Consider the following 25501-nt stretch of genomic DNA (forward strand, 5'->3'; position numbering starts at 1 on the left):
CACTGAGTCAATGCCATCACTCACTCTTGCCGCTGATACTGCTGCTGCTGCGACTGGGCCCCTGGTCCCGAGCTCTTGGACCTTCAGTTGCTTGGGCATGTCCTTATAACCACAATCTGATGCCTCAGCCATTGACCTGCTTGGCTATGTGGCCCCACACTCATCCTTGACACCGCCTCTGCTACCACAGCCCACTACCAGCTAGGACTTCGTATGGAACTCTGCTGTCATGGAGCAGAATTTCTACTAGGCTAAAAGCTGCTAGCTGCCATAACTTATTGCAATTTTCCATAGTTGCTGTAGCAATCCAAGTAAGTTGGTTACCTTCCACATGACTTTGTGAAAGCCTTTTGTTTGCCCCATACCTGGCACCAAAATTATTTCTTTCTGTCATGTCTCAAGCATGAGTGTTGATAGAGTGTGTGACACAGTTCAAAAGAAGGGAATTAAGGGAATTATCCAGTTGGCCTATGTGAGAGGGCGTCTTGACCTGGCTATAATGTTCTTTCCTTTGTTACAGAAGTGACTTGAAATAACCTCAACTGGAAATGGTTTGCAAATTCTAAATTTATTCAGAACATAGTTTCAAACTCTTGCCATAGTTGCCATGAAGGACATGTACACATGTAGAGGCCAAGTGTTAGCACAGAGATGGTGACTGGGCTAGCACTGTTCCGCCTGGTTTGAAATGAGACTGTCAGTATTAATTAAGCCTGCACCCACTGTATGACACAGAGTTCCCCAGCTATTCACCTATGATTAAATTAACAGTGTTGATGTTAAGACTTGGCTATCTTCTATGGATACAACAATATGCTGATATCAAACCATTATTCAAGAAAAGGCTCCAAAGAAGATATGGAAAACTACCATCCCTTCTCTCATCTTCCAGCATTTTCTAAAATATTTCAAAAGATTGCTGCAATACAAGTTAGAAATTTAATTTAAAAAATTTATGTCATCTCAGTAAATTAATTTGGTTTCCAAAAAGAGAAAACTCAGGAAACTACAATAACTTGTTTTTTACTTACCAAAAACCTTTCAGAGTGTAAACCACTATTTACTTATACACAGATTGGAAAAATATGGCATTGAGGGCTGCATTTTATATTGGTTTAATTCATATGCTGTCATTCAACAGAAAATGGAATCAGAGTGGAAAACCATTTTAAAAGGAATTTCACAAGGCTCGGTGTTAGAGCAAACATAATTTTTTATGTAAATGACTCACCACTCAACATAAATTCTCATTCAGTATTATTTACAGTTGGTGCAACAGTGCTGATTGAATACAACAATGCAGACATACTTCCCAAAAATAATGCACATGCCCAATGCTGATTGAATATAGTAATGCAAACAAACTTCCCAAAAATATTGCAGGTTTCCTAGAAAAATTTAATACCCAATTCCACTGAAATGGATTAAAATTAAGTATTTCAAAAAATTCAACCATTGCAATTTAAAACCATACAATCAAAAGCAAATCATATTCAGATAAAGCAAAAAATTCAGGAACTAAAAGAATCAGACTGTGTCAATTTCTTGAAAATGCATATGGATGAAAAACTGTCATGGTCATCACATATTGCACACTTTACAAATAAATTAAACAGCCTGGCATTTGCTATGGCAGTTGAAACCAACATGACAACATGTACACAAGAAAAATAGTGTGCCATAGTTACTTTGAACCCATGCTAAAATATGGCATTGCCTTTTGGGGTAACACAGGTAACATGAAAAGAATACTGACCTTGGCAAAAAAAAACACCAAACAAACAAATTATATGAAACATGCACAAGGAAGGCCAAGAATGCCTTGTCATCCACTACAAAGGGATCTGAATATATTAAGTGTTCTGCCCCTGTACATACATGGATTATTGCACACATCAAATCTTGTCCATTTTTGATAAATAGTTTCCAGCATACATACAATTCAAGGAATTAAGAAAAGTTCATGTTTGCAACCCTCAGTTTTTCATCCACACTTTGCACTACATAGGAATGATGATTTGTAACAAATTAAAAGATAAAATTTAAAATAGGATCAAGAATAGTTTTCTGAAGAGAAAATTGTACAGCATGCTAGTCCAAAAGTGCTATTACTCAGTAAAGGAATTATTGAAGGATAATGTTGTTACTTGACAAAGAATACAGCAGAAGGAAATAAAATATGTAAACCTACATTATTTCAAATAGTGATCAGTTTCCATGTAGCTTATGAAATTAAATGATATATTATAGTTAAACTGTACATGAACACAGTACACTGAAACTGGACTTTTAGTATAACATTGGTGAGTCACTAGTATGTAAGTTTATGATTTAACTTTTAAAGTATATTATGTGAAAATAAGTTTATAATTCTGATAGCTTTGTGATGAAATAAGGATGACCACATTTCCTTCTCTCTCAATAAAAATGTATTATGTACATGTAACAATTTTAAATTTATTTACAAAAAAAGTGACAAAATGCAATCTCACATTTATCAGATACACACTGAATATGGTACAATTTTATGAGGCAGTGTAATCACATATATGGCATGAAATATTTTATTATTAATATAAGTGTACAATCACTTTGCTGAAAATCTGTTATTTAGCTGTCTAGCGTCTGACATTCCACTGTCCAGTCATCTGGTAAAACAGGTTTCATCAGATCTACAAATTGCTGCAAATGACACTTGTCTGTGCAACCAGGAGTGTTGAGAACATGTGGCTCACTGTCAGAAGCATTATTCAAATACAATACCTGTAACAAAGTCAACATTAATTTAATAATACATTGTGTGTATAAGGTGATATTTGATTGGTAAAATATTTTGTTATTATAATGAAAATCTTGATTGAATATAGTGACATGTGATGAAAGTTAGCCATCCACTCACCAGTGAAGTAATGCAACCATGAGAATAACAGACATACAAAACAAACATCCTTTAATCCATTTCTAGAAACTTTGAGTTCTGTTTTCACTTAAGATACATGAGATAGAACTGAACAGGGTCCACACATTTATTATAAAGATTCAAAGGTGCCATGCAAGCTGTATCGTAAACTTCTTCACTATACCAATTAGCACAAAAATTTCCAAACCCAAAACATAAACAGTCTGAAGTATTACTAGACAAAGAAAGAATACTCCACATCCAGACATCATTTTTTTGAAAATAAGCCATTAAAAAGATAACAAAAATCATAAGGTCACTGAAAAACAGCAAATCTTCCAATTATAACAGTATAACAAGTGAAATACTAAAATGTTGTCCTAACTTGATTGTGCCTCATCGAGTCACCTTTACAATACTCTGATGCATCAAGGTATGTTTCATGAATGACTGAGGTACACAGCTATAGCAGCTGCTTGTGAAAGCTGTAAAAATATATTACTTCAAACTGTAGCTCAGACATCACCCTTTCCAAGTTCTTAAAATTTCTAAGAAGGTAGCTTATTACAAAGGAATGTTGAACCATATTTCTTAAAATTTTATTAACAACTCAGTCTGGATTCCACAAAGGCTTCTCCACAGAGAAACTGATATTAAACACAGGAATAAGATTAAATTCCGAGTGGGAAAACATTAAATATTGAGCCCTGTAAGCATCAGTGCTTGGTAGACCCTTGTTCTTGACTGGCATACATAATCTGTCTGTGACATCTGAGGACTTTTCTGAATTATGATGGCTATTGATGACAGTTACACTGAAAAAGATCCCACAAAAAAACTGGAGAATTATATAATATGACTACAGCCATTTCATAGCAAACACTTAAACATTTAATCGTTGAGATGGTCTGCTTGCTTTGCATTTATAAATTTTACCTTATCTACCACTCCTATAATTTATAAGAGAATTTGGACTGAAGCTGTAAATTCAACTTAACTCTGATGTTTGTATTAAACAGGTTTTGACATTGTCATTAGGTACACAACTAATATTGTTCTGTGTAAAGTTACATAAAACAGTTACTGAGCTGTGTAAGTGGAAGAGTAGAATCCAAAATAGCTACTTTTCTCACAGTATACCCATATGAAGTAATATATACACATACCTTGGTATCAAATAGACTGCCTAACAAAAAAATTGAAGCACTCAGAAGGGGAGGAGAAGACAAAATAAAACTTAATGTGCTGAGAGGATCTACATCTACATCCACACACATACTCCTGAAGCCACTGTATGGTGCATGATGGAGGGTACCCTGTACCACTACCAGCTATTTCCTTTTCTGTTTCACTTGTAAATAGAGTGAGCAAAACATGACTAACAATATGTCTCTGTATGTGCCCTAATCTCTCTAATCTTATCTTCTAGGTCCTTACACAAAATGTGCATTGGCAGCAATAGAATTGCTCAGAAGTGAGATTCAACACTCATTACTTGCATGTTGCTTGAACCTACTGGTAACAAATATAATAGCCTGCCTCTAAATTGCTTCAATGTCTTTCTTTCATCTGACATGGTGCAGATCCCAAACACTTGTACAGTACTTAACAATGAATCACACTAGTTTCCTGTATGCAGTTTCCTCTACAGATGAACTGCACTTCCGTAAAATTCTCCCAATAACCCCAAGTCAACCATTCAGCTTCCCTACTACAGTCCTTGCCTGCTCATTCCATTTCATATTACTTTGCAATGTTATCCCCTGATATTTAAATGAGGTGACTGTGTCAAGCAGAACACTACTAATATTGTATCCAAACGTTATGGGTTTGTTTTCTTTACTCATCTGCATTAACTTACATTTTTCTACATTTAAAGCTAGCTGCCATTCATCACACCAACTACGAAATTAAATATAAATTTTGTCTAAGTCACCTTGTATCATTCTACAGTCACTCATAACAACACCTGCCCAAACACCATAGTACTATCAGCAAAAAGCCACAGACTGCTACTTACCATGTTCACCAGATCATTTACGGGACACTCATGATGATACCCTTGTCTCTGATGAACACTCACTGGTGAGGACAATTTACTGGGCTATGTTACTTAAGAAACCTTCAAACCACTCACATATCGTGTACCTATCTCATATGCTTGTGCCTCCGTTAACAGTTGGCAGTATAGCACTGTGTCAAATGTTTTATGGAAATCTAGGAATATGGAATCTGCCTGTTGCCATTCATCCACAGTTCACAGGATTTCATGTCAGGAAAGGACAAGTCACTTTACTTTGATGATTACAAAATTAGTCAAATTTACAAAGAGCCCATTTACCAGTTTAACATTTCAGCCCCTCTGGCCTGTAAGCATGTGCTGGTTCAGCTGGGAAAGGTGTCATAAAGCTGTTGTATACTACCCTAAAGTAAACTGGTTTACATCTTTTGTAATTGGTCCTTGATTTCCCAGACACTGGCACTAGGACAAAGTTGACGTCTGAGCTGGCCCCACGCATGTTCTATTGGGAACAGATCTGAGGATATTTCTGACCATAGTAGTACCTCAATACCATGCAATCAGTTAATAAAGACACATACCATGTGAGGACAAGCATTGTTCTGTTAAAAAATGGCATGAGAGGAAAAACTTGAGGACATATGATGTCCATAACATGCCATTGTGCCGTGAGAGTTCCCTCAATCACTTCCAATCACAACCTTAAATTCACACCAGATTGGCTCCCCACACTGTGAATCCAGGAGAATCAGCCCTATGCCTCTCCAAAACAGTTGACAAATAGGATGTCTCCCAGGCTGCCTCCATACAAGTCAGTGGTGGAAATCCAGGGTAGTGCAGAACTGCAATTCTACACTGAACATAATGACACCATTCATCAGCAGTCCATGCTTCCAATGCTTGTCAGTCATGAGACCACTCAAAGTGCAGCCAGGGATGTTAATTCCCTATTCTGGCTGCTGCTAGCCTATGACCAATGGTGTGGGATGACACAATGTTGCAGGGAGTCAATTACTTGTTTCTGGATGGCACGTGCAAATGTGAAGAGGTTATGAAGAGCTTGGTGGATATTACAGTGATCATCTCTTGTGTTGTCAGATATTGTCAACAAGAATCTTGATGATGCATATGCCTGCTGTCACATTCTCGTGTGGTCCAATACCAGGACACTGTCACATCCATATGCCCCACAAATATCTGTATATTGCACAATTTGCCCAGCTGGCCAAATGAGGACCCACAATGAGGCCCCTTTCAAACTCTGTAAGCTGCTGATAACACAGTCTCATTAGATGATGAAATATGTCCATGCCCTTCACAGTGAGCAGCCAACATTGATGTTGTTCACACCCCTCATAAAACCTACCAGGCCTGGTAACAACACTACACATGAACAACACAAATGTATTCCATTGGCTGTTCCACCTGTCACACATAATTACAACTCTAATCATTTACATACCCACTGATGGTGTGTACATGTATGAAGTTACAATGACATCTGACCATGACCATGACTTCCAGGTGCTTCACTTTTTTTTATCAGGTGTTGTAAAATGATACATGTTTATCCTAATGTTTTAACTCTATATTTCGGATCACTTTCCCTGACATGGGCATCTGTCATATGGGACAACAAGGAAATCTGAACAGGTGAAAAACTTTCTACTTCAATGACATTTCATCTGTTCCAGTGTCTTCAGGGCTGAATATAGTTCTACAATTCGCTGATGAGCTATAACATTATGGCTAGTTACATAATAACATGTTGGCCCTTTTTGGAACACAATACAACAGCTTTTCTTCATGGCATGGTGTCACCAAGTCCTTATTACTTTCCCAGAGAAATGTGCCCACAAGTAACAGACTGATGGTGTGTGAGCAAGGAACTGACATTGGATAACACCCCAGCTGTGTTCCATCAGATTCACACCAGGCAAATTTGGTGGTCAAGGCATCAGCCTGAGCTCAATATCATGCTCCTCAAACCACTGTAGCATGAGTGTGGCATATGAAATGGGCAGTTATCCTGCTGGAAGATGCCATTGCCATTGGGGATGACATCTAGTGTAGAGAGCTGCAGGTGGTCCACAATAATGGTCACGTAGTCTACAACTGTCATGGTGCTTTCAATTACTACCCCAGGTACCACAAAAATCAAGGTGAATGTCCCCCATATCGTATCACTGCCTCCACTGACCTACACCAAGGGTGCAGTGCATGCTTTGAGCATCCTTCCACCTGGGTGATGGCATATGCTGACATGACCATCAACTTGGTGTAACCACAAATTTGATTCATCTGACGAAGTGACATGTTTCCTTTGGTCCACAACAGAACAGTAATGAGGACTTGGAAAAATAGGCACCTGCCAAGGGTGCAAACACAGAGGGAGAGTAAAAAAGTCCATTGAAAAAAAGACAGTTCAAAAACTACCAAGGAGAGCTAAGCTAGTTCTGCTACCCCTCATTTTGTTATCTTCTGCCTGCAAGAAGAAGCCTTTCACTCTGGCAATGATTATAAATGTATGCTGCTGTTACAGTGTCATTTTGTCCCAGTATTATCATAAAGAAATGAGTACCACTGAACAGATGTCTACCATTAACATGAATTATTTGGCAAAAGAGTGCTTGGCTGACACAGCTGCATCAATGGATTTTTTGCTGCGGTGATGTAGTTCCTCAAAGCAAATACATGCTTCTGACCAAAGGCTGTTTCAGCTAAAGTATATAACACAATAATACATGAAATGTAACGTAGAGCTTACATATATCACACTCCTTCATCTTACTTACCTGTCAAAAAACACTGTAAATGAAACCTCTGTATCTTATCCTGAAAACTGTACAGCTGAATTTGCTGACAAATAAAAATTGCTGGTGGTTGAATTTGAACTAGTGGCCCGCAGCACACATGCTAACCTCTAGACTGGACTGTATGCACAACATCTCATGGCAATATTGGCACAGACAAGCTAGTTAACAAAATAGCTGCTTTCAGGTTCCAGCTGAAAGAACAGGTGAAAAGCAGTGATATGGCCCCCTTTTGGATATTTGTAAAGGATGGGTCAAGGAATCCTTATCCAGTCATCACAGTAGCTCTAAGGATATTTAAGGACAACACCAGTGATTGGAGCACACAATTTTAGATAATAAGAGAAGCTACTTAAGGTCAATTATGGTGAAAACTGACTGTAAAATTTAGATATTTTGTCAACAGAACACAGCTGCTAAATGTGACTTTTATAACATAATCAATGAACTTGTTTCACTCAAATGATGAAATTGCAAATTAAAATTGTAACGCTTTTTATTTTATTTCTGATTAGTAATTTAAGCACTACTAAAATAGGGGTGTTCAATAAGTAGTGCAACATTTTTTTTTTCTGAAAACAGATTGAAGTATACCATATTATTCCCCACTCTTTTGGCTACAGAATTCTATTTTTCAACTTAATCTCTGTTCAATGTGATGGCCTTATGCCACCTTACTGGGAGGCCCCGTATGCCCAAATGGGACAACTCTAATGGTTGACATCAGAGCCAACGTCTTGCTGCGGTAATAACCTCCCCATCATCCGCATACTGCTTCCTGTGGAGTGCATCCTTCATTAGGCCAAACCGATGGAAGGTACAAGATCCCCAAGCTGTATGGTGGATAAAGAAGAACAGTCCAATGAAATTTTGTGAGCTGTATCTTGCGTGAGGCATTGGTTATCATGGAGAAAGAGAAGTTTGTTTCCATTTTTGTGGCAATGAACACACTAAGTCACTTCTTCAATTTCCTGAGGGTAACAACACAATTCTGAGTTAATTGTTGCAACATGAGCGAGGACATCACTCTTGTTTCTGGTTCGAAGTGATGAACCCATGTTTCAGCACCTGTGACGATGTTCGACAAAAAGTTGTCATGATCAAACCTTGTAATACACAAGCAATTCTGTACACATGGTCTTTCATTGCTCTTTATGGTGTTCTGTTAGGTGGCGAGAAACCCAGTGGGTACACACCTTTGAGTACTCCAGCTGGTGGACAAGTGTGTCACCACTACCAACAAAGACATCCAGTTGTGCAGCAAGGTGTTGGATTGTGATCCACCGATTACCTCATGAGAGTGTCCTCATGTTCCAGTATTGCATAAGTCACAGCTGTGCGCAGCCAGCCATCACGTGGGAGATCAGACAGGTTTGCACAACCTTGCTGCAATGATAACAATGCCTTGCCCAATGACTCACCATGCTTTTGTTCACTGCCAGGTCTCCACAGACATTCATCAAGTGCATATGAATATCTGTGATGCTCTGGTTTTCCACCAAAACAAACTGAATGACAGCTCTCTGCTTGGAATGCACCTCTTTTACAGGTCCCATTTTGAAGGCTATGCACAGCACTGCAACTTATCAGAACTTCCTGAAACTATAGGGACTGAAGCAGGAATATTCCATGATGTCCCACAACAAGTTCTGAATTTTTCAACCAAAGTTGGCTGAGGACAAAAATGGGTTGCATTACTTGTTGGAGGCCCCTTGTAGTGTATGAGAAACAAATAAAATGTATTATATATCATACTTAATACAGTGTGCAATAATTGTCATAAATAATAAAATTTAGATTTTTTTACTTTCAGATTTTCAAAAAATTTATACAAGGTTTAATTTATTTACAACATTGATACTTTTAATTTGCTGTATGTAATATTTTTTATTATCAATAAAGTTAATTTAAGCAATTTTTTCAGTAATGTTCCATTTTCATTAAACTATACTTACAAGAGTATAAAATTTGCTAAATCTGTGTAGGAAAAACTACAGGAAAATAGTTTCATGGCAGAAGAGGTTGGCATGCAGGCAAGGGGGAGGGTGGGGTTGGGGGTGGGGGGTCAGCGGAATGGAGTGGGGTATCACAACTTTGGCAGTCCTACCAGGGGTTCAGTATCACCTTAGCATGACTCTGATCCAGAGTCCAATCTTGATGATGCCATGCCAACTGCAAGCATATTTGACAATGCTATCAGATCATCAAGGGAACATATAGGCAATGTCTGCTGCAGAGCCCCACGTTGAATGGTGTGCTCTGAAACACTTGTGCCTGCATCAGCATTGTACACTCCTGGAAACTGAAATAAGAACACCGTGAATTCATTGTCCCAGGAAGGGGAAATTTTATTGACACATTCCTGGGGTCAGATACATCACATGATCACACTGACAGAACCACAGGCACATAGACACAGGCAACAGAGCATGCACAATGTCGGCACTAGTACAATGTATATCCACCTTTCGCAGCAATGCAGGCTGCTATTCTCCCATGGAGACAATCGTAGAGATGCTGGATGTAGTCCTGTGGAACGGCTTGCCATGCCATTTCCACCTGGCGCCTCAGTTGGACCAGCGTTCGTGCTGGACGTGCAGACCGCGTGAGACGATGCTTCATCCAGTCCCAAACATGCTCAATGGGGGACAGATCCGGAGATCTTGCTGGCCAGGGTAGTTGACTTACACCTTCTAGAGCACGTTGGGTGGCACGGGATACATGCGGACGTGCATGGTCCTGTTGGAACAGCAAGTTCCCTTGCCGGTCTAGGAATGGTAGAACGATGGGTTCGATGACGGTTTGGATGTACCGTGCACTATTCAGTGTCCCCTCGACGATCACCAGTGGTGTACGGCCAGTGTAGGAGATCGCTCCCCACACCATGATGCCGGGTGTTGGCCCTGTGTGCCTCGGTCGTATGCAGTCCTGATTGTGGCGCTCACCTGCACGGCGCCAAACACGCATACGACCATCATTGGCACCAAGGCAGAAGCGACTCTCATCACTGAAGATGACACGTCTCCATTCGTCCCTCCATTCATGCCTGTCGCGACACCACTGGAGGCGGGCTGCGCGATGTTGGGGCGTGAGCGGAAGACGGCCTAACGGTGTGCGGGACCGTAGCCCAGCTTCATGGAGACGGTTGCGAATGGTCCTCGCCGATACCCCAGGAGCAACAGTGTCCCTTATTTGCTGGGAAGTGGCGGTGCGGTCCCCTACGGCACTGCGTAGGATCCTACGGTCTTGGCGTGCATCCGTGCGTCGCTGTGGTCCGGTCCCAGGTCGACGGGCACATGCACCTTCCGCCGACCACTGGTGACAACATCGATGTACTGTGGAGACCTCACGGCCCACGTGTTGAGCAATTCGGCGGTACGTCCACCCGGCCTCCCGCATGCCCACTATACGCCCTCGCTCAAAGTCCGTCAACTGCACATACGGTTCACGTCCACGCTGCCGCGGCATGCTACCAGTGTTAAAGACTGCGATGGAGCTCCGTATGCCACGGCAAACTGGCTGACACTGACGGCGGCGGTGCACAAATGCTGCGCAGCTAGCGCCATTCGACGTCCAACACCACGGTTCCTGGTGTGTCCGCTGTGCCGTGCGTGTGATCATTGCTTGTACAGCCCTCTCGCAGTGTCCGGAGCAAGTATGGTGGGTCTGACACACCGGTGTCAATGTGTTCTTTTTTCCATTTCCAGGAGTGTACTTTGTCATCAGATCTACCACAGATGACTATCTATCTGGCATAGAGTGGGCAATCCTTCAACATCCATGTCCTATAATGATGCATAGACATCCAACACTTTGTTGCCTATTGATGATTTCACTATCCTTCATTCATTTTCCATAGATGCTCACAAGTGTAGCATGAGAATAGCCAATGAGCTCTGCTGTTTCTCTGATTCTCATTCTTTGGTGCCAGCCTGTAACAATGTACACTTTGTTAAAGTCATTTATGTGTCAGTGGGTTTCCCCATTTGTTGCCCATATCATTTCAAGAATGATTCCGTAATTGTCTCTGCTTCATTTATATACTTTCTTTGCCACATCACTTGCTTGCACCACCAACAGGTAGTATTCAGTCTCATGGTGGCAATGGTGAAAATGCTTTGGCTCATCATTGTTTATACACCACAATAAAGTTGAGGTAAATACTTGTTTAAAATTTTACCGAATAAAGCCTTAAATATATGTACAAAGCTCATTTATTTTTAAATTGTTTCAAACCCAAGAAGCCAAAGAGGCACCCTCTCAGTCTTTATTCATTCTTCACATCCGCCTCTAAAACAGAAGTTTTATTTGGATTCAAAAGGCACTGTTGCTTACAGATTATGAAATGGTTGTTACGTTTGCGGGCTGATATACGTGGGGCCTCACCAGTCCAAACACAGACTGGGAATAGGGCTCATTGAAAACACCCCAATGACTAAATTAATTCCTCACAGTACACTGCACATGAATTATTTTAAACCTATCATCCCAACCCAAGTTGGTATTACACGAAGACTCTGTCGAACTAGGATACACAGGCTGCTACCTATGACATACTACGACACACATTTTAAAACATCCAGAGCTTTCAAGAACCTTACTCTCAGGTCCATATGATGTAGCAGCCATGAAGTTTAAAATCAAATGTGCTCCACAAACCTCATACAGGGAGTTCAGAAATCCCCATTTCAAAGTTCTACAACTTGTATAGGGGACTCAATAAAGAGTAATTTGAAGAGGAACCCATGTCCAGATGCGTACTGCTTCTGTTGTATGATGGTTTCAATTCAGATGTTTAAGTCATCCACTTCTGCTTGAGGAATTGAATTAGGCATGACACAGTACTATTATTAGGTAACAGGTTGAGAGGAAATGTAACAAAACATTCATTTACCACTTAAGGACATTTGATTGTATTAACACTTAAACACTGAACATTACCTGTTTACATTACTCCAAAACAAAAAAGAACCTAGCATACTCTATGTACAGAACATAAAATTTGCCTAGAGATGATGTGGTCATTACTGAAGGTTATTCAAAACAAATCTTTCACCAGGCAAGTAACATGTGATGTTGCCCAATCTTGGATGAAAATAGTGGTGTGGACACAGTTGCATTTTTGCAAAGTTGGAATCACATGTCGCACAAGGAGGTCCTTATATTAAGCAGATGCCAGTGTACACCTTATAGGCCTGTGAGGTGTCATCCTCAAAGAAAAACAGACAGAGAATGAAGGAGCTTATAAAATCCCATCACTCAGTCACATAAGTCATGTGTAATGGATGTTCCTGCACAACCCCATATGTGACAATTCTGGACATACACAACACTGTGCAGAGTAAAATGTGCTTTGTCCACCTTAAGGATATTCCATGGCCATGTGTCACCCAGTTCCATCTGTGCCAAAAAATGATAGACAAAGTCATGGAGTTGTAGCCTTTCTTGAGGCTTCATTTGATGCACATTCTGAATACTGTACGGGCACTAGTGTAAAATGCATCACAAAATCTTCTTAACTGTTTCCCAGGACAGAGAGAATTCCCATGACACAGCCTGAGCACTGGTTGCAGAATCTGAAGCACGTGCTGCATGGCAGGCTATAGCTACAACAACTTCATCAACAACTGCTGTGGGAATGAGTTGCCTCCCTCTCCCTCCTGCACCACCTTACACATCTGTTTCTTCAAATTTCTTTATTATATTTTATAGCCCATTTATTAACATCAGGCTTCTTTGCAGTTGTTTCTGTTGATGATATTCCCACAATGCAGTGCTGCTATTGCTGGCATTCTGATAAAACAACTTTACCAGCAGTGCATGATCTTTCTTCTCAACAGTCTTTACATTTCGTATGCAAAACTTAACCCTTTATACCAACAGTCACTTCACAAAAGAAGTCAACACGCATTGCCCAGTGACAAACAGCATACTGACATTGAAACAGGGAACATTACGCATGCATTCTGATTGCTTACAGCACCATATTTTCACTTAGTGGCAGAAAGTGGAACTATTATCTTTTTCAGCGTACTTCGCAAATGCGCTCATTAATGAACATACCTATGATGATGTCACCATCCTGCGATGTATATGGCCTGCACTGCATCACTCAGAACTCTTATGTTTAAATGTAACCACCTAGTATTTCCTATGCAGGTGGTAAGGGCAACACTTTAAGAGCTACTCGAGCATGTGTAGTCCTTCCCAAGTTTTTAATACGGGATTGAAAAAACATTGCTCCACCAATCATGAAATATCGCATTACCTAAATACATTTTAAAAGGGTGAGGGGGGCATATCTTTAATTCTCTTGCTATGAGCTCCTGTAGCATACTGTAATAGACTATCATGACCAGGTAATATCAGAAGCTGCAGACAAAACAAATTCAAGCTCCAACATGCAGAAGGGATTATTGTAAGCTTCATGACTGGTAGAACAAAAGTCCCAACAATCCAGTTCTACAAACACTTTGCATTATTGGAAAACTGGATCCTAACTAGCAGGGGCAGCGACCATGGCAAAATGTTCCACCATTTTTTAGATTTCCATTTGCATTACAGCAGAAACTTGATAACTTCTCTAAATGGAGTGGTCAAGAACTGTTTCTCTTCTTAATAACTCAACAATATTTTATCTTTGCAATCCATAAGGCTGTTTTTTCCAACAGCTGACTTATCTTGAATGCAGACAGAGCTGGGAAACTAACTTTGATTGCAAAGTGGCACTCGAAAGTGGCAACAGAAATGACTTGAGCCTTTTCTAAATCACTTATAACAATTTGTTACTTCAGTAACCTACAATAAACTTTAGCTAGTTGCTGAATAAGTTGTTTTGCATGAACTCTGTATAATTGTAGAAGTAATTCATTATACCTAGCTGCCTTTTCTCTGGTGGCCAAATTTTATCTGGATTTTTCCACCAGAGTTTCTTTTTAAGGTTTAGCCTACCACAAATAAGTTCCACATCATTATATATTTTCATCCACAGAAGACATATTGAAGACTTCACAGCATCAGAATATTTAAGAGTTTCAAGTAATCATGTAAAAGAAGACTTTACATATTGGCACCAATCATTAACTCCAGAATCTTTCTACTTCAATGGTCAACAAGAAAATGATATCAGATGTAAGTAATACAGTACATAAACATTTTTTTTAAATTACAGATAATATTTTATCAGCAGGCTGCTCTCCACCAGCAAAATATCTCCACTTAAAATGCTCTACATCTGAGAAATCTCATTCCTTAACGAGTACAACTTTGAAAGACATTCTCCAAATTATTAGGAATATGAAATTTCCCTCTTATTTAGCCTCAGTGATATACCTAGCTACATAATAAAAAGAGGTTGGTAATGAGATAAAATTTGTGTGTGATACAATCAAATGTTCCTTAAGTTAGTGTCCTGGGATCTGTCATCACACAGATTCATTTATTTATTATGACTGCATTTGGTTCTCTGACTGCTTTTGGTTCTCTGAAAATCACCAGATCTTGTGGAGCATGTATCTTCTGCAGTTTATATGCCTGTTACACATGGGCCACAATGCATGTGTTGTCTTCCTTGAAAGCAACTCCTTATTAACAGCACATCAGTTTGGCATTCATAAGAAAATAATTCAAACACTGAAGCTCTCTCTTCATTTAATAATCTGAAACAGTGTGAGTCAATCTAAAACATTACCCTTCTAGTCTTTTTATGAATCCAACAATAGCCTTTGAACTAGTAAACTAATATCTGCTCTTACATAACTGGATATATATGGTACAAGATGTGTCTACAATCAGTTTCTCCAATCCTGTCTGTCAAATATAAGGCATCTGATGGAAATAACAACACCTGATGGAAGAACAACTCCTTCAAATAAATTATCCATCACCTCAGGAGTACCACAAGGCTCAATGCTACATTTAATACTCTACATTTGTTAGTACTGATCTCCCTGGAAACCTACTATCAACAGTACTTGTGTTATTTGTTGATAATGCAGTCTTCTCCTCACCTAACACTTCACAATGGCAGAAAAGAAATGACCTAGACAAAAGCAATGAAAGGCCCTTGTACTGGCTGAATGAAACAACCTTTTGTTGAACATGAATAAAACAGTCAATATGAGCAGAACTACCTTGATGATCTTCTGCTCATGAAAGCACGATCTATCATATTTTGTACCTAGCATGACTAATTACAGGAATAAATATACAGAATGTCAGTGCAGTCAACATAAATGTAAGACATCTAATTACTTTTTTATATGCAATGTCAACATACCTTAACTTCATAACCACTGTCATTTGTTGAATGAAGTTCAATGATAACTGCTGCACCATACTGTGGCTTTAATAGCTCTGTGAACCCCATAGTTTGGAGAACATTCACAATGGTAACATCGTGGGCAGAAAACATGAGAAATTTTGGAGACACAGTTCTTGAAGTGTTACTTTGTGACTGGATTTTTTCTATAATGTGTTTCACTAAAGGACCTGAAAAATTTAAAATTATTTTAGAATATCTTACAGAATTATTGCACAGCTGCTAACATAAGTCAGAGAAGCAAAAGACAAACCTCCATTAAGACGTTTCATCGTCTGACTTTCAGAAAACAAAGCCAAACTTCTGGCAGCCAGTGTCCTTAATTTATCTGGATAATAATCAGCAGTCCAAGCAGGAAGCTGCAGTTTACGTTTTTCCTGTAAAAGTTAAAAAACTGACAAGCAACACACTAAGCATTTCATCCTGGGAGAATGCCACAAAAAACAGTGTGCTATCAGTGCCATATAATATTATTCTTAGAAAGTCATAGAAGTGGCTATGAGTGGTAATTTAAAAGTAGTTAATCACTAGCTAGTGGAAATTTAAGAGCGAAAAATTATTCAGGTTTCAAATAACGGAAGGAGTATAGACAACATCTACAGTATAGTTGAGGAATTGAGTGACCAATAGCCATGTTCCCAAATTAATGATGGGAATCTCTGGTGGTGAAGTACAGAAGACTTGCGCTATTCACAGGAGAACTTCTCACAGTGTGCATTATAGGGTAGCTTTGTAGCATATCGGATGAAGCCTGCGAGTCTAAGCAGTTACTGCAAAGCCCACATTGACAAACAGGACTGTATTTTGGTATGATTTTTCAACATCCAGTCACTTGAAGTTAGTTATAACTAGCAGTGTTGACATTGGCAGTTTCATGCACAATTTTAGCCAACTTTTGAGAGAATATATCTATGTGTGCTGATAAGTTTCTTCTATCATCAAAGAATACTCCTGAACACCTGTAAACAGTGTTATGTATACTTCAACTGTAGTCTAGTTTACAAGTTGGATTCCAGTTTAAGGAAATTTTGCCCCTTAGGCAATGTATATGTAGTTTTATCTGCAGTCATTGGTAATGTCATATCCCTGCAGCAACACTGCTTCTTTGTATGTGCAGGGTTTAATTTTCTTTAAGCTTCTGTTTACAGCCCCAGAGACCACTTTCAAGCTATCATCAGCATAAGCCAGAATTCAATCTGCTTAATCAGTGCCATCATACAATTCTAGCAGTGTCTCAGTTATCAAGATCTAGAAAATCTGTCTACATCATTGAGCCCTATAGCCAGCTCTTGGCAATCTCTTTTATTACCTTGTGCTGTCAAGTAAGCCATTTGCTGTACAACCTTACAGAAGTCCATGAAAGTTAAATGAAATGGCTCCCCACAAGACATACAGGATTAGCATCACAGCACCTTCCTTTACTGATTTTTCTGGAGTCCCCTATCCAGGAAGAAATGAAACTCTGCTACTCACTTTTTTTGACCTGTCACTAACCTGTGTAGAACATGAGCATATATAATGCCCATGTTGATAAAAACATAAAGGAACTTCCAGAATGAGATTTTCACTCTGCAGCAGAGTGTGCGCTGATGTGAAACTTCCTGGCAGATTAAAACTGTGTGCCCGACCGAGACTCGAACTCGGGAAGGTCCCGAGTTCGAGTCTCGGTCGGGCACACAGTTTTAATCTGCCAGGAAGTTTCATAAAGGAACTTTCTATATCATTTCATTGTTTTTCATATTGAGCCAACATAGCTTCACAGCATATCAAAACAATCCATTTCTATCATATTCAAGTTACATTCTACAGTTCATTGCATTTTCTTAATTTTTCTCCAGTATTGCTGTCAATTTTTTCCTGTCTCTAGCATTTCTATAGTGTTACATGTGGTTAGTATCCACACTTCCCTTTCCTTGCACCACTTATTGGAAAGCACCATATTAGTTGACATCCAGTATCTCCTCATTTCAGTTTTTTCTGAAGTTTTGCTTATTGTGCCTGTTACTGTGAACAGTACCACATGTTTTTGTTCCATGGTTGCAAAGCCAGGAAAACAAGTGTGGCTTTAATATATATTGCTACTGTAAAGGGTGTGTGCATGTTCCATAAATGTTGCCACTTGACATAGCCAGTCTGACAGTCACACCACATACATTTTGTTTAGATCAACTGTATTCCATTTTGATGGAATAAATTGTTTGAAAGATATAAACACTCTTTGAACAACAACAGGCTTACTGTACAAACATTACCAATACTGTTCCCAATTTTAAAATGGCAGAGGTGTCACTGAAATCTAGCATTCTAAAAAGTAAAAGAAACTGTTGTCTGTACATAACTTCACTGAAAACTGGATTGCTCATAAAAACTTCTCTGGATTAATATCTGCTAATTTTTAGCTGCTTTGTGGGAAGCATGAGAAAATAAACAGATATGAAACAATACATTTCTTCACATCCTGTATCTATCCCCTTTGATAATTATGAATGCAGTGATTCTAAAGCAGTTTCCTTGAATAAATAAAACTGACTGCCTCGTCACCATACATGTCATCATATCTACTGTGAAGAATAACAAGAAGTCTATCAGAGTGCTTGGATCATTTCCTGGTTGACACTTGTGTCCACATGGTGAATCATCAAAACTGTGATTAACTGGATGAAAATCATTTTCTTCCCTGTCAAATTTGTGACTAAACTGTAATTTCTTTCTAAGCATTTCACTATCACTTTCAGAGTCTTTGAATTCACATGAACTATCAATTACATCTCTTGTTGAAGCATAGGACTGTGGTTTACACCTGTTAACATTGATAGCTTAGGACTGTTGCTTTCAGAATATGAGTAGTAGTTATCACTTACATCAACATTGAATAATTCATCTCCACCGTCATTCCTCAGTGAAACTATGAAACCTTTCTCATTTTCTTTGTAGAACAGATGATGACAAAAGCCTTTTTTACCAAATCCTGATGAATATTAAAACACGAAATGAAACTAAATGCAGAAAAATGAGATCACAACAGACAAATTACTGGAAGAGAACTCAGTGACCAGAACTGTAAAAAGCTAATGAGGTGTGGAGCAGAAAATCTGCTGTACATTTAAACTTACCAACAGCACACTGGTACCAGAGTTGTTGGATATCTATACTTGTGATTAGCACTCAGGGATCAGCATGGATGCACAAGTTAAGCCATCAACTGTGCTGAATGAGAACCCAGAGGCCACACTTAAACTCATCAATAGCACCTGGGGAGCAGCGGGGCATAACAAGTTAACTTGTCAATAGCAGTCAAAGGGTTAACCAATCAGCAAGAACTTCACGGTGGCTGACTCCATAAATCATATTTAAATTGCCCATTTAGAAAATGCTCCAGCATTTCTTCTTAGTTCCTCAAGTCTTTGTTCTATGTACCTGCTTACGGTGCTGGTATGTATTTTGTCTTGTGTACCTCTGATCCTTCCTAGTAAATGCTGATGGCTCAGGGTGGAAGAAACTATTTTGCAATGTGCACTCCATGCAATTTTATCCATAGTGCAATGGAAGTGAGATCATGGTTGTAATTTAATAACTCATGAGATTAATTGGTTCCAACCACATGTGTAATGTTTATCACCTTAAAATATGATCACATTAAAACTGATGTGTTCACTACATCTCTCCATACAATATTTTTATTATGCAATCAAATCATCTGCACCCATCTATTATTCTGAACTTCTCAGTCTCCAACTACTGGTACCTTACTCTAAACACATCTCCACAAGTTTTCCAATCTTTTGTCATTTTATTCCTGCCTTGGAACACCATTGCTCAACTATATCCACTCCATATTCAGTGAACCCCCTTGTCAACCCATTGTAACACGCAGCCCTTCATCTTACTCACTTCTTCCATCAACCAGATCTATCAAAACTCCCTCCAAATGTTTCAAAAAATCTACAAGCCAGATAAATCCAGAACACTGGTGTCAACCTATCCACTATTAACAATGATTCCATAGAAGTTTTTTCCTATTCCAAAGGTCTAAATTCAGTCATGTTGGGTTTGTCAAACATCTATACCCCTTCGCAAGATCTGTATAGTGGAAACACTTTCCTTCCATCAACCTCACTGACCAAAATCAAGTGAAATCTAACTCCGAACCTTACCTTTCTGTAATACCTCTGTCCAAGCATTACCTTCTTCCAATCTTACCCAACCAGCTCTGATTACCTTCCAGGAATTCCTTACCTCCAACTTGGTCTCAACTTCATTTCCCAGGTCTCTTCTTGAGAACATAAACCCCTTAGTGGAGGAAAGAACAGTTTCACAATTGTAAAAGAGATTCTGATTTGGTTATCAGCCATGCAGACAAAGGTTCCGCCACTATCATGAAGAACTACACTGATTATCTGACAGAAGGTATTGGTCAACTGTCTGATGCTCTCACCTAAAGGCTCAACAACAGTTGTCCCATCCTAGAAGTTCATCATAAACTCTAATACCAACTCAAATTCCTCAGCTGATTCCGGAAACTCCACCTGAGATCATCTCCCTCCTCATCTAAGATATCTCCATGCACAGTCACTTTTTATGTACTTCCTAATATTCATAAATCTAACAATCCTAGATTGTTCCATGGTAATTACTGTGCACCCATAAAAGAAAGCTTTGCTCTCGTTGCCCAACACGTCCAATCCACTGAGCACAGCTTAATTTTCTATATCAAGGACACAAATCACTTCCTTCATCACTTCTCCAATCCTCACTCTATTATGACCTGGATTCTTGCTTATCACAATGGACATCATCTGCCCACACATCAATGTCCCTCATGCCCATTACATTATCACCACCAAGCAACATCTGGTGAGCTAATATCTGATGGTCTAATATCTCTGGCAGATGTACGTCCATGAAGCTCTTGATAACTTAAGTGATTAATATTGAAATAAGAGGTAATTTAGTTAATATTACATTTTAGACTAGTGCATTTACTTCTTTGCTAGGCTATCTATTGAATGTTTCACTTTTCTGAGCGTATTTAGATCATAAATAAAATATTTCATAAAAACTGATAGTCTTTCATTTTGTTTACATTTTAGGTATAAATTTTGTGCGAGTGTAGATCTTTATGTATTTATTTATTTTTTTACTAGACTGAGCAGTTCAAAGTTAAATTAATTCATGTTGATCATATAGAGTATAGGTAGTTAGTTAATACTTTCGAAAGTAAGTTTAAATGTTCATTTACATTAGCATTTAGTTATGTATTACTACAGGCTACAGAACTTCAGTGCTCTTGTGCCAAGTTATTCTCTGCTTTTGTGCAAATTTTGTATAAATTTTTCTGTCAAACCATGTGTGACTAATGTGACAGTTGCCTTAGAAATCTGAAGAAGGGGGGGGGGGGGGGGGAGGGGGGGTGTTCTGTCAAGACTGTAGGTTATGGTTTCATTGGGGCGAATGTAGCAGTGAGGAAACAGGGTATATAATGAGGCCCTTCCATGGTAACGTAGGTTACATAGAAAGGACAGAAAAATTGCTGAACAGGAGGCAAAAATTTGTACCCTTACGGCTGAATTATCAAATGTGAATTTGGAATTATGTAGGCTGTAGGCTATGGGGGGAAAAAAGATATTGGGTGCTGGGAAAAGGTAGCAATCAAAAGGCGAAAAAGGGGAACTGCTGAAAAAACTATAGAAATTAAGTTAGTAAACCAGTTTGGCTTTCTATCTGAAGTAGTGGAGGAAGGGCCTCATCCAGATGTAGTTGAATGTAGGCTGAAGCAGAATATTAGCTTAAAGAAAAATGACAGGTCGGCAACAAATCAGAATAGGAAAAGAAGAATTCTGCTTTTAGGTAGCAGTCATGGGAGGGGTGTAGGCCAGCAGCTTCCAGAGAAATTAGGTGCAGGGTACCAGGTCGCAAGTTTTGTGAAACCAAGTACTAGCCTCAGCCAGGTGACAGGAAACTTAGGTCAGCTATGCTGTGACTTTGAAAAAGAAGATAAGGTAATTTGTTGGGGAAGCAGGAAACAGTCTGGCTATGAATCCAAGATATAGTATTAGAAGTGACGTGGACAAAATAGGAGCAGAAACTGGGTGCACAAATGTGGGGTTTCTGGAGTTCTTTCAGTGCCACGATTGGCCCTGGGTAAACGTTGTTGTAAGACATGTTAAGACTGAGCTGAACAGGATGCTACAGTCACCAGCAAAATCTCACAAGTGTTGTTCCAGTTGATGCTATTGGTAGGTAGGATACACTATACATGGCCTGCACCCAAATAGGAAGGGGAAAGATAAGTTAGCTCCACTGCTAGCAGATACTGTAAGGGAGGGGGGGGGGGGGGGGGGGGGGGGCAGGGTCACACAAGGAGTGATCCCTGTAGTTAATGGGACCAGGAAAACCGCTTTTTTGGGTTAAAGCCAAAGTCCAGACAGACAAGGACCGAGAAAAAATAATAGAAGAAGTTCCACGTACTCTAAACAGAGATAAAGCTAAGGGTAGTATCAATTTACTTCATCAAAATATCAGTGGAATAAAAAATAAAGTAAATAAGTTGTTAGTGTGTTTACATAACCTCAAACATAAGAATGAGATTGATATGCTTTGTCTGCCTCCACACCACACAACTGTGGCAATGGAAAGTGTCAGTATAAATGGGTATAATTTAGCATCTTACACTTGCAGATTTAGCGTGGATAAAGGAGGAGTTGCCATTTACACAAAATGAGGGCACAAGTACAAAACTGTAGAAGTAAGCAAATTTTGTGTCAATCAGCACTGAAGTTTGTGCATGTGAACTACAGGCAGACAATGTAGCGTTGATATTAGCACCAGTGTACGGGTCCCCATTAGGAGATTGGGAGCTATTCATAAAAAGGTTTGACTTCCTATTATGTTGTCTGTCAGACAAAAGGAAGAAGTTATTTGATGATTTCAGTGTAAACTTTCTAAACATTTCTGATAGGAAAAGTGAACTGGAAGTGTTATTAATGACATATAACTCATCGACGAAAGAAGTAGCTTACAAAACGCTTGTTCGTCCGATTCTTGAGTATTGCTCATCAGTATGGGACCCCTACCAGGTTGGATTAATAGAAGAGATAGACATGATCCAGCGAAAAGCAGCGCGATTCGTCATGGGGACATTTAGTCAGCGCGAAAGCGTTACGGAGATGCTGAACAAGCTCCAGTGGCGGACACTTCAAGAAAGGCGTTACGCAATACGGAGAGGTTTATTATCAAAATTACGAGAGAGCACATTCCGGGAAGAGATGGGCAACATATTACTACCACCCACATATATCTCGCGTAATGATCACAACGAAAAGATCCGAGAAATTAGAGCAAATACGGAGACTTACAAGCAGTCGTTCTTCCCACGCACAATTCGTGAATGGAACAGGGAAGGGGGGATCAGATAGTGGTACAATAAGTACCCTCCGCCACACACCGTAAGGTGGCTCGCGGAGTATAGATGTAGATGTAGATGTAGAAGGGAACCTCCCCATCGCACCCCCCTCAGATTTAGTTATAAGTTGGCACAATGGATAGGCCTTGAAAAACTGAACGCAGATCAATCGAGAAAACAGGAAGAAGTTGTGTGGAACTATGAAAAAAATTAGTAAAATATACAAACTGAGTAGTCCAAGTGAAGATAGGCAACATCAACGACTGTGGGAGTCAAGGAGCGCCGTGGTCCCCTGGTTAGCGAGAGCAGCTACAGAACGAGAGGTCCTAGGTTCAAGTCTTCCCTCGAGAGAAATGTTTAATTTTTTATTTTTAGTTTATGTGACAAACTCTTACGTTTTCATCACTTTTTTGGGCGTGATTATCACATCCACAAGAAAACCTAAATCGGGCAAGGTAGAAGAATCTTTTTATCCATTCGCTATGTGTACAAGTTAGGGGGTCGACAACATATTCCTGCCACGTGACGCACATGCCATCACCAGTGTCGTATAGAATATATCAGACGTGTTTTCCTGTGGAGGAATCGGTTGACCTATGACCTTGTGATCAAATGTTTTTGGTTCCCATTGGAGAGGCACGTCCTTTCGTCTACTAATCACACGGTTTTGCAGTGTGGTCGCAAAACACAGACACTAAACTTATTACAGTGAACAGAGACGTCAAAGAACAAATGGACAGATCATAACTTTGCGAAAATAAAGAATGTAAAATTTTCAGTCGAGGGAAGACTTGAGCCAAGGACCTCTCATTCCACAGTTACTCACGCTAACCATGGGACCACGGCACTCCTGAGTTTACATTCTCCTTGATGTTGCATATCTTGCGCATGGACTACTCAGTTTGTATATTTTACTAACTTTTTTCATAGTTCCACACAACTTCTTCCTGTTTTCTTGATTGATCTGTGTTCAGTTTTTCAAGTCCCATCCACTGTTCCAACTTATAGCTAAATCTAAGGGGGTGTGATGGGGAGGTTCCCTTGTTAAAATCAGTGATCAACTTCCCTTCATGTATATATCAAGACAGTAGCACTCTAATAGATAATGTATTTGTACAGCAAGAGGATGTAAAACTAACACATGCCTTCCCTGTGATAAATGGATTATTAGACCGTGATACACAACTAATTAACTTGCAAAACCTGGCAGGGTGTATAATTCAGAAACCATTAAGTAAAGCTGAAAGTCTGGTCAAGCTGGTACCTATAGGGCACTTCAGAGAGTGTTTAAGAAATGTTAATTGGGTAGTTGTATATAATGAGCCAATTACTAATGATAAATACAACATGTTTCTTGATACATTTGTATCACGTTTTGAACACTGTTTTCCAAAAAAATTACTAAATGTAACATCAAATAGTTTTCAAAGAAACCTTGGATTACTACAGGTATTAAAGTGTCTTCAGAAAGAAAAAGAAAATTGTATGAAACAGTAATAATTAGTAAAGACCCAGAAGTAATTTTACACTATAAAATTATTGTAACATACTTAGAAAAGTTGTCATAAAATAAAAAAATATGTATATTAGAGATGAAATTAACGACACAGGCAATAAAATCAAATCAATATTGAATGTTATATGAATATGGTGTCTGTTCTTTCAGACATGTCCGAAAGAACAGACACCATTGATGACCTGCAGCCATCTAGAACGAAACTGGAATTATTTTAATATCTTCAGCTGTTGACGGGCATTGATACATACAACGAGGTCAGGTGAAAATGTGTGCCCCGATGGGGACTCTAACCCAGGATCTCCTGCTTACATGGCAGACGCTCTATCCATCTGAGCCACTGAGGACACAGAGGATAGCCCAACTGCAGGGACTATCTCGTGCACGCTTCCCGCCTCTGACAATACTGGCCATGACCTCCTCCATCTGTGTGGATGCACACATATTCCCTGAACTCTTACAGGACTTGGTAAGAATGTCTTCCACAAGTAATGAGTGTGTTGGGATGGGACACTGCGAATGTAGTATGTG

The 25501-nt window shown here is 39.3% G+C and overlaps 1 protein-coding gene across 1 annotated transcript; it reads right to left on the bottom strand.

The window, feature by feature from the left end:
* Positions 1-2610: 2610 nt before the first annotated feature.
* On the bottom strand, positions 2611-18945 carry LOC124555955 (prostatic acid phosphatase-like). The gene is made up of 5 exons (XM_047130004.1): positions 18914-18945; positions 18615-18852; positions 16306-16429; positions 16011-16222; positions 2611-2763 (listed from the first exon to the last, which is right to left on the bottom strand). Exons 1-5 carry the CDS (start codon positions 18943-18945, stop codon positions 2611-2613), a joined length of 759 nt encoding a protein of 252 aa, XP_046985960.1.
* Positions 18946-25501: the final 6556 nt, after the last annotated feature.

The sequence above is a fragment of the Schistocerca americana genome, chromosome X (assembly GCF_021461395.2).
Source record: "Schistocerca americana isolate TAMUIC-IGC-003095 chromosome X, iqSchAmer2.1, whole genome shotgun sequence".
Taxonomy (NCBI): Eukaryota; Metazoa; Arthropoda; class Insecta; order Orthoptera; family Acrididae; genus Schistocerca; species Schistocerca americana.